The 10691-nt window shown below is 38.9% G+C and overlaps 1 protein-coding gene and 1 non-coding gene across 4 annotated transcripts in view; one reads left to right on the top strand and one right to left on the bottom strand.

Annotated features, from left to right (window-relative positions):
* The first annotated feature begins 611 nt into the window (after positions 1–611).
* LOC113680481 (uncharacterized) lies at positions 612–2691 on the top strand. Its single transcript, XR_016182369.1, has 3 exons — positions 612–860; positions 971–1951; positions 2241–2691. It is a non-coding gene; the product is annotated as an uncharacterized LOC113680481 (transcript).
* Positions 2692–6961: 4270 nt separating this feature from the next.
* LOC113685240 (uncharacterized) overlaps positions 6962–10691 on the bottom strand; it is a 37534-nt gene continuing 33804 nt past the window's right edge. For all 3 annotated transcript variants that reach the window (XM_089191772.1, XM_089191775.1, XM_089191774.1), the window contains exons 45-52: positions 10674–10691; positions 10513–10546; positions 10365–10414; positions 9884–10139; positions 9165–9236; positions 8388–8472; positions 7845–7880; positions 6962–7673 (exon numbers count right to left, since the gene is read on the bottom strand). The exon at positions 10674–10691 is cut by the window's right edge and continues 26 nt beyond it. In XM_089191772.1, the coding sequence (XP_089047898.1) occupies positions 7624–7673; positions 7845–7880; positions 8388–8472; positions 9165–9236; positions 9884–10139; positions 10365–10414; positions 10513–10546; positions 10674–10691 (601 nt within the window). In that variant the 3' untranslated portion in view covers positions 6962–7623. The remainder of the gene's footprint in view (positions 7674–7844; positions 7881–8387; positions 8473–9164; positions 9237–9883; positions 10140–10364; positions 10415–10512; positions 10547–10673) is intronic.

The raw sequence follows: 10691 nt of genomic DNA, 5'->3' as shown, positions 1-10691 counted from the left end.
CTTAAAGAGCAAAAGGGCCAAAGAAAGTTGTGAGCCATGACTTGGAAAATCCACCTAAGCCTCCCGAAAACGAATTCGCCGAAGGTTGTAGTAAGAGCAACTCAACCCTGAAGCTGAAAGATTTTTTAAAGCCTTGTATCCAATGTGACTACAAAGAGAAAGAAAAGACGATGTTATCTGAAGTGATTTGAAGCTTGGGGGCCACCTCGAACTTAACGCAATTTTATTTCAAAGTTGAAGTAAAATAAGATCCCGTTCTAAATTAACTTCTGTCATTGGATCAAATATCTCACCATCCTCTTCACATACAACTTTGTGATTTTTACAAGTAAACCATCAACATCTTTAGACTAACCTTCAAGGTTTGCCATCAGTCATCTGCACATCTTGATCTTCAGTAAACCAAATTCTCAAACTTCAAGTTTTTTTCGCGTTTTGTTCGCACTTTGAACATTAAAATATCCTCATCCGAGGGGCCAGCAAACACCACGAGTATCCACAAAGTTAGAAACTTGTCATTCTCTTGCATCCCTCTCCAAAAAACATTACAAAAAGGTGTCGATCGCCTCGTTGAAAACCCGCGGAAGCGCGCTGAGAATATACAAATGACGCAGCACGCGCCGAACAAAATTCTACTGGCGCATGCGCAACAAAATGCCCATCTGCTGTATGGTGGCTTTTCCCTGATTGTTTTTATTGTCACGTATGGCTGCATGTGCCTTGTCAGAGGACGATATTCCCGGCGCTTCCCTGGCTGGAAGAGAACCTGCGACTTTGAAAAACGAAGAACTCCGGTTCTGGTTGAAACGTCGCGGAGATTCGTTGAAGGGTTTGAAAACCAAGGCGTTACTAATAAAGAAGTAAGGCATCATTTCGTATCAGTGCACTTCGCACGTGTGCGGTTCTCATCTGGCTTGAATTCGATGCAAAAATTATTCGGAACCAAAAAGATAATTTTCCTTCAATAAAGGGTTGAAGAGAATAGAAAGTCTCGCCGTGATCAGAAGATTGTCGATACATGGTCCGAACAGGATTTACACGAAAAGGAAACAATAGAACGAGGCGACGTCAGCAAAGACATCGACCCGAGTGTTTACGGTGAATCACAACCGAAGTATCCGTCAGATGGCTGGTCTGTCGATCTCACAAGAATGTCTTTCTTCACTCGCGCAGAAGTGAATGAACATATATCAAAGTCAGAGAAAAATATTGACTCTAACATCAGCACCCACTCTGTTCCAACGAGTGTTAGAAAAGCAACAAAATTTCTTCAAGACGAATACTTGAAAGAAATCATGGCAGCAAGTGACGACAGTTATTTTTATTTCAAGTCGGAATGTCACCACAGTTTCAAAAAGAATGATCCACTTCATAACTTAAAAGGAACTCTGTGCATTGTAAGTGGTAAGGTAGAACATGCACACTGTACCTGTGTTGACGGTGCAATTGGTGTTAGCCTTCATGATGAAAGTCTGCAAGTTCACCTTGCATCAATGCAAGAGTATCAGTGACGTAACAATGAAGATGACGTACAGCCAAAACAGGCTTGCACATCAATGTTGCAACAATGGCATCGAAAGGATGGAGGGAACACCATAGTTCTACAACCAGCTATGGAGGTTGTGGTTCACAAAACTCATAAGGACTTAGACAGATCTTCATCAAGAGAACCTGGGGTGAGGTGTCTACTATACAAAGCCAGGACAATTCAAAGCCTCAAGGGTCAAAGAGCAGATGAGCACAAGTTGTTGACAAGGTTGCAAGCAGCAAATCCTAAAATGGCTTCATCACAGATAATGGATCCTAGTTCTGAAAGTACACAATTATTAGAAACCAAATTTGGCAAAATCCCTCAAGGTGGTTATGCAAGTTATCAGCTATCCACTACTGCAGATAATTTTAGAGAGTATTGCAACATTTTATCAGTACCCAAGGTTGGCCCAGACCACACTTACAATGAGCCAATTATTGTTTTTCCTAGATTCCCTCTCAATTGTACATCAACATAGCAGTTCATTGAGCCAAATTGGAGTATCAGAAGTAGAGGTAAACTTCTGGGAAAGGCTTTGGGTCGATGAAGACAAAATCAGTGAAATTGAAAAGAAAACTGGAAGGCAATTTAGAGTCACAGCTTCAAACTTTGGCTCAGGTCTAGTAGTGAGTCTGGATGCACCATGTTTGGGTGCCTCACCTGATGGAAAAGTTATTGATGTTGGCTGCTCATCCCCCTTTGGCCTTTTAGAGGTCAAGTGTCCCAAAACAAAATTCCTCATTACCTCACTAGATGCATGTTCAGAGAGCAGTTTTTTTCTGGAGAATGTCAATGATGAACCCAAACTGAAGCGCAATCACAATTACTATGCTCAAGTGCAGGGACTGATGAGGGTCACTGGTATTAGATGATGTGACTTTGTAGTTCAAACAAACAAAGGACTGGGCATTGAATGTGTTCCATTCAATGACCAACACTGGAACATCTTAAATGGTACATTGAAGTCTTATTATGTAACACATTTTCTTGCCAAGGCAGCTAGAGAGCCTTGAATTCTTGGCTAGGCATTTACAAATGGAAGATAATACTTCAGTCACTTACTGAGACATGAACAAAGTAAAGCGTAATGCCTTTCATAATTTGGGTATTTGTCAAAGATTGCATTAAAATTTTCACAAAATTTGAAAAATTTACTCAACAATTAAACTGAGTTGTGTTCATGAGAGTGGAAGTGATTACATATTTCCAAGACTTCCACGTGAGTTATCAAAGATACTTTTTTGGATCCTATTTACATGTTCATACTTTGCAGCTTTGGGTGAGATCATAAAATCTGAATAATGATTCTCAATAATGCAAGATGCATTTTATACTGAGAACACTTTTAAATTATAAGTATAGGAAATCGTATAAACGCAAGTGCATTTCGTGATTTATGGGCACGAGTGATGTTTTGAAAGTTCTCAAAATTGCACGAGCCGTAGGTGAGTGCAATTTTGAGAACTTTCAAAACATCACGAGTGACCATAAATCACGAAATGCACGAGCAGGTTCATATGATTTTTTATTTATTATATTCTCGATTTTTTTATAATTTGGTGTTCAAATTTGGTGCTTCCCCAGTGTTTCCATGGCAACTTCTCCGTATTGCACTCTATAACCTCTATTGCACTCTATAACCTCTATTTATGCATTCATCATTGACCAATCAGAAACGCGATATTTTGTTGAGTATATAATAAGGAAACTTATTTCAGCCTTTGATAAAATAATAAATATTTATATTACCATTGTAACTACAAATACGACCAAATTACATCAATTCTCTCTATTAGTTGTAAAGAAATGTATCAGAAATGTAGGGAGAATTTTGTTTAGTTGGTTCTGTGACTTAATAGAATGAATTGAAAAATTGCAGTATTCTTTCTTATCATCTCATTTTTGAACCCTGGAAAGCCATCTAACAGTTGACTGCCATTGGTAAAAAACATTGATTAACCGGCTATTGTGTATCTTATGTGGCTTTTTGGATCAGCCAAAGAAGAAAGGAATTGAAGAGAAATTTGTAGTTGGTTTACAACACGCTGTTTTTGAGAGCTAGCTCTTCTTGATGGCCCTCTAAATTTAGAGGAAAATGTGTAGCTACATAAAATATCCATACATGTACCTCCCTCACAGAAGGGATTTTTTGTAACAACCCCCATCTCTCTGAAAACTCCAATAAAACTATATACATTGTTTTCTAATTTTTTGGTCTTTGAGAACTCTCACCCCCATGGAATTTCCAATCCCTTCAGTGAGTTGTTTAGAAATTTCCTGGAACTACACAAATGCTGATAAAAAAAAATGATACAAACTATTCTGAAATCAGTGGATCTTGAGCATTGCAAAGGAAGGCACACATTCCACATCTGGTTAACAACTCCAAACAAACTTAAAGGAATTTCACCTTTCCAGATGAGGAAGTTCTTGATTTTGTTTATTACCCTTTCTACATGCATCCTGAAACCAGCTATTTGTTGTGTTTGTATCACATCTTCAGCAGACATTTGACTGTTTCTCCCAAGGAAAGGTGGAATGTACAATTTTACTCTAAGTGGCAAAATGTCTTGAATTTGAAATCCTTTATCAGCCATGACGCTCTCACCATCCTCAAATTTCTGTGACAACAAACTACTTCGAAGAACAATTTCACGATCTGAAATGCTACCAGTGTAAAGCTGGCTAATAAAAGTAATTGCATCACTTGGCCCAGGGCGTGAAATTAATTTTTTTTCTGATAGCCATATGGCTCTTAAATTCTTCAAAGAGGTAGCCATTTAAAAAAAAGTTGGTCGCCATTTTCAAAGACAAACAAAACCTTTTTACGCTGTCAGCGTGCTAGATAGACTCTGCAAAATTAAGTAAGGGAAAAGATCTTTAACCTGCTACAAAGTGGACACTAGGATGGATAATATACAACGTTCAAGCTCACCCAAATCCAAGATAGCGTCTACTTAACGATCGAGATGCACTTGCTGCGTTTTGGAAACAAACTTAACGAGGAAGTTTGCCGTGGAATTATCTTTACAAATCTTTTAATTCACTAGGGGTGCGTTCCTTTGGGAGGATCTGGATTTGGATTTGTGATTCAAGATCACACAGATCATGGTGCATGAAAGGAACGTTTAGGTGCGTACCTTTGGAAGTATGCAACATGGGTTATTGAGCTCTTCCCTGAATGGCTCGTCTAACTGCACGGGCTTTTAGCACGCACCATTCATTAGAAGCACATTTTTTCATGGTACACTCAAACGATGGAATTAAAACAGAAGCAAGTATTAATTTCGATATAGATACTTAGGAACCCTTGCGCCGTGATAATACGGGTTGGTTTTAAAGTGCCATTTTCCCATCTGTATGTTCTTCAGGTTTGACGAAGCCCGATGAGGTTGTGTTACAAAAGGCAATATTTTCTTGTATGCTCTTTTCTTTGTTTTTAAGTATACTTTCTCTCCCACAGAAAATAACTCCAGAGTTACGTTTCTCCAAATCTTCACCTGGGTATCCTTTATTCTTTAAGCGTATAGTAATACTGTGCGTTTTCGTAAAACGTGGAGCGTGACGAATTCGTTCGATTCTTAGCCCGTACTTACGCCCGGTGACACAACACGAAACATAAATTCGTGTATTAGAACGTCTCAGTCTCTTTGTAATGAGTTTGCATGCCAAGGGTCGATTCCCTGTTAAATAATTCGCATCTAGGAATGTAATTTTTGAATTTGATATTATTCACACACTCATCGGCTGTGATTGTTACTGCTGCCATTTGTGAAGATTCTAAGCAAGACTGCAATTTCGATTCTTTCTAAATGTCGTCAGTTGGCCCCCTAAGAACAAATTCTTCACGGAGGAATGACAGGGGTCGCACAGGCCGTCCACATTTTCTAACATTTTAAAGAACGGCAACGGACAGTTAATCCCCATTACATTCAGGTATATTTGGTATGGACCTCAATTGGTTTGCCTTGTATTTAAGGGACCTTTTTAATTAACAGCGGCGCTCAAGAAAGTCCTCTTGTAGAAAATGAGTCTTGTGAGGGGATATTTAAGCCACGTAAGAGGATATTTGAGACCCAGTTAAAAAAACAAAGAGCACCGTAGATTCGTGTACCCACTGGGTACCTTTTTTTTCCTATTTGGGTTCCGGTTTCTCCTCGATCTGAGCGGCAATATGCGCCTCCAGTAATCTAGGATAGCCGCAAAACTCAAATGTTATCGAAGTATGCATAACAAACAAAATGTCACCAAAATAACTTCTCTAGGTGAAATATCATAGATTCAACCGATTTTCGTCAAATTTCACGTTACGTTATGTTAATTACAAAACATCGCAAATTTCGCACTGACCTAACGAAAAATCATGAAGTTCACCAAAAAATCGTAAATTTGGTAAGTTTTATAACATCCGCAAGCGGGCGCTAGCCAGTGGAATTAGCATAATTTTTTAATCCTTGTAGAGTTAAAAGAAAAATCGCAAGATTTTTTAAAATTGAAATTGAAACTATAAATCGTAAAATCTGTGAAATTTGTAGCTGCGTTCATTCCTGGACATAAGTCTTTCCGGCAGGCAAATAAACACTTATGCCAAAGAGCTAATATTGAGCACCTTTAGCAGATAGGACGGCAAAGCAAAGGAAGACATCGATTTAAAAATGAACACACATTTCTCGTTTGAATCTCGCGAATGACTGGATGTGTTTACCATCTCTTACGGCACCACAAGTTAATTAACCTTGGCAAAACGTATGTGAGCGGCATTGAGTTTCAAATGGAAACTTAAATAATTTGCCGTCGGGGTTACGCAAATTTACATTCCACTTTGTTACTTTGCAGAGGACGGCAAGAAATGTACACAGTCTTCAAACGCACGTGCTGCGCTATTGTTCTGCTAATTAGATCTTTCATTTTACCACGTCCCCATTGCAGTTGCCGTTGCCGTCGCTGTCGTAGTTTACTAACGGGGACTTTACCAAACCGCGACGGCGACGCTAACGAGGACGAGGCAAAAAAAAAGATCTAATGAGCAGAACAATAGCTCAGCACGTGTGTTTTAAAACCGTGTACATTTCTTCGTCGTCCTCTGCGACATAACAACGTGAAATCATCAAAATTTGCGTGGTCCAAGAAAGGAAACCCCGACGGCAAATTATTTAAGTTTCTAGTTGGAACTCAACGCTGCTCTCATACACTATGCTGAGGTTCACTTGTGGCGCCATAAGAGATGGTGAACACATCCATTCAGTCGCGAAATTTCAACTAAAAATATCTATTCATTTTTAAATCAAGGTCTTCCTTGGCGTTGCCGTCCTAACTGCTAAAAGTCCTTAATGCCTCTATTGACAGCCTACGCGCAGGCTAAGATACACTATAATAAATAATAGAAATAGAACGGTCTTCCACAAGCTTTTAAATAATCTCAATAAACTGTTACTGCAGAACAAATTTAATAACAAGAAATAAATAACTACCACTCAAATCCAGCAAGACTGGCAAACTACCTCGTCACATCAGGCTTGTATAAATTATGCCGGTAAAAATCCTACTGGTGGAAAAATCTAGCACAGATATAATTTTCAATTAATGACCTTCCTAACATCAAACTCACACACAACCGTTGAGGATTATAGAAGGCAACCTCACTCTAAATAACTTAACTTCGATGACGCGCTCACGAAAGCGCATTTGGTCAAAAACACCTTAGATGTCTTGAACGCTTTTATTCATAAAAGTCTTCTTTTATGGTTACGGTAAAACCAATTTAGTCGACCAAGTTTACGCTCATATAGTATTATTCTTGGAAGTGTAGTTTATAGCGGACGGAATAACAAATGCAAAAGTGTAAAACTGCTTTCAATCATAGCTGCTGTAACGTGTGGGATGTAGAATCACTTCGAGGCTTGGACTGGAGAACGCAATGATCTTGTAATTAAAAATTTTTTTTTTCTTTTCCAAATGCGCATCAATACTGCTATCTATCTTTTCCCCCTTTTTTTGCGTTATGGTCAAGAAACCCCTCAGAAAAAAAGAAAAAAAAATTCTAAAGCGAGAGTTCACCATCGGCTCCTCAGTCGTTAATAGTAAAGAGCAGCTCATTTGTCCACATCCCCGTGTAAACCATTTAGTGGCCTTTCGGATGATTCTGTTAAAAGAAATAAAAAAGCTTAATAGATAAATAAAAAATAAACAGGTCATCATAATTTTCAGCAAAGAGATCCGATGCAGAGTGCAAGCCAATTACAAAAGAATTAAAACTTCTATATTATTTGTGGAATAATAAAAAAATAGTTTATATGTAAAACTGACAAATCACCTGGCTCGCGCAAGGCCTCGGGATCACCTGCAAGTTCTGAATAAAAAGAAAACCATAAAAAATTGTCAAAAGTGAGATAAGAAAGTCAAAGAATACGTAAACCTCACACTGAAGCTCGAATGAAATAAGAAAGAGTCTTAGTTGTCAAATCTACTATTTTTTATTTAACAGTAAATCGAAGTTCAACAGCCAGCCTTACTCTAACAGAGCAGTTCTGAAGTTGTTTGGGTTGACGGCACCACAAAGTGTGAGATTAAGGTAACTATTAACAGTAATACTCTATGAGCTAATAATCAAGCGCAAACTAATTTTCTATTTGTGGTTCGTTTCGTTCTATTTGCCTTTTAGCATTACCGTTCTGTGATTCTTTATTTTAACGCAACACAAAGGGGGAGATTAAAGCGAGTTTTCAAAGTGAAATACTTCGGGCTAACAATTTTGCGCAAACAAATTTATTTTCTTCTTGTAGTTCTTAACATAGATTCAGTATAAAATATTTTGTTCCCTTCTTCTTTGAGCACTAACAAGAGCTACAAGTGTTACCTGGTAATCCGTCTAGATGTGCAAGGGCACCCGAGGAAGCCTCATTCCGGCTTTGTTCTTCCGCAATTCGTGCCTGTAGATCAGCCTGGAGAATGTTTTTTAAAAAAATCACCTTTCCTACTCTTAATTGCGACAATATTTCAGGCCCCAACACCAACCAAAAAAGCGGAATAAAAAAAAAACCTAACACAGACCAGCGGAGGAGAGAAATGCCTTTGTGGCACCTAGAACATAATGGCAGAAATGCGACTATAGTAACTTATCTGCAACACGATGGCAGTTAAAAACGATGCTTAAATGGAGAAAAACAAGCGAAAAAAAGTCAGAATACAAGTGAATCGTTTCCCTTAGCCTTTTTTCTTGAAGAAAGCATCTATAATTATAGGTCGGGACAGGAGATCGCGTGTATAACCAATACTTTCATTACCGCCTTCCAATTCTTACTGTTTAGCTTACAATTAATTATAGCATTACTCTCCGAACAAACTTGTGCAAGGTTGTAGATAATAAAATATTCTGTCGGTTCAAAACAGAACTGAGCCGGCCCAAAGAGAGACCTGCTAACAAAATTTAGGTCTTAATCTTTTGAAACCCCTTGAAGATGAACGCAGGGTATAGAGAGAGAACACGGAAAGCTGATACCCTTTGCCACGTTATCACAGGCAAGTAACTAGCCAGTGATCACCTCTTTATCAGCCGGCGAATCTGGCCAGCAGCCAGAGCTTTAACTCTGAGTGTTGATTACGAAGGTAAATGCAGCGGCTTCGCACAACTTACCTCTGTCAATCCAGTAAGCTTGGTTGGAAGGTCATCTATGGAGACTTCACTATCGTCTTGACCGTTAGTTATCTGTAACAAAACATAGGGGAGACGGGAAGATGTGAGATCATGATCTTCGTGACCACAGAAAAATCGCCACAGGATGATACAAGGGTAACCCGAAAAAAGGGGAACAAGAAAAGAAATACTACGTGAAAAAGAACACAATTCTAAGTAAACATAGGGGGTCAGTATCGAAAGAAACTGTGGCACTACTTCGATGGGGGGGGGGGGGGGAGGGGTTATTACAAGATACTTTTGTTTTAACAACTGAGATTGAAATGTAAATTGCCCACCATCATGACCGATTACTTTGGTGAAATTCTAAGGAGCCTGTCGAATTTGTTTATACGTAATCCAGCGGCGAAGCAAAGGAGTGGTTGTATAGTCATGTAGGTCAACTGGGCAAACTTATCATTTTTAATCATCCATTTATTTTATTTTACTTTTCCATTCATTCAGAGCTTTATGCTAGAGGCGGAGCCTTTTCTCTTTTCGGAAAATAGATAGTAAAAAATCCATTTATCTAAGAGGCATCATTACCGGGATTTGCCAATTTCCCACACAGTCAACATCCCACATTGTGCAACAAATGAATCATTGTGGGCAGCCTCTTCCCTTTAATTTACTGCGTATCAGCTGAGTAACCAGGTACATTAGAAATAGATCCAACAAACCTGTCCATTCTGTAAATAAGCAGACATTCCCGAAGCAGCGGCAGCGACAGCACCTTCAGCTGCTGCTTCCACGGCCTGCTGCTGTTCATGCTGTGGTGCACCGCTATCGTCACTGTCACTGAGCCCGTCTCTACTGTTTTCTCCATCTCTGTTTGCGGATGCAGCAGCCGCTGTACTTCCCTGGTATTCTTCCAGTTTTCTCCTAGCATCAGAGTCATCAAACGATTCTTCGCCGTCTTCTTCCCCGCTACCAAAACTGCAGAACAAGGTTTATCACAATTTTTTCGGTGGAGTTCATAAGTAGCTTAGCCGGTGTAAAAAAAATAATAAGTCAAAACATTGTATCCTGCTTAGTTATGGTGGCATGATTACAAAACGATATCTTTCTACCAGTGACGAGGCAAACGTGCGTGATATTGTGCACTTTTCATAAATTTGTTCCCTTTAATTTGTTATTTCACACAAAATACCACCTAATTACCTTGAAAAAGGCTTTGATTCACTTGCTGACAACTCTAACTTGACACAATTCTAAAATGTAATACACACACAAAAAAGAGTTAGTCATGTAAATATTTCAGCACGATACAATAACTTGACCATGACTTGTGTTTTAATGCTCACATTACCTGTGGAGAATCCACCATGCTATTGTCTTGTAAACTGCATAGGAAATCAATACACGGGGAAGAACATGAGCAAGGCACAAACAAACACTGCAGTGGAGGAACTAGCACGTTTATATTAGAAATATAAATTTTGCACCAAATGGTTCTGCTAAGATACTTGCCTTTGTCTCTCTTCAAAC

Source organism: Pocillopora damicornis, chromosome 13 (genome assembly GCF_964200805.1).
Source record: "Pocillopora damicornis chromosome 13, jaPocDami1.2, whole genome shotgun sequence".
NCBI classification, from domain to species: domain Eukaryota; kingdom Metazoa; phylum Cnidaria; class Anthozoa; order Scleractinia; family Pocilloporidae; genus Pocillopora; species Pocillopora damicornis.
This window is presented reverse-complemented; position numbering and strand designations above follow the sequence as displayed.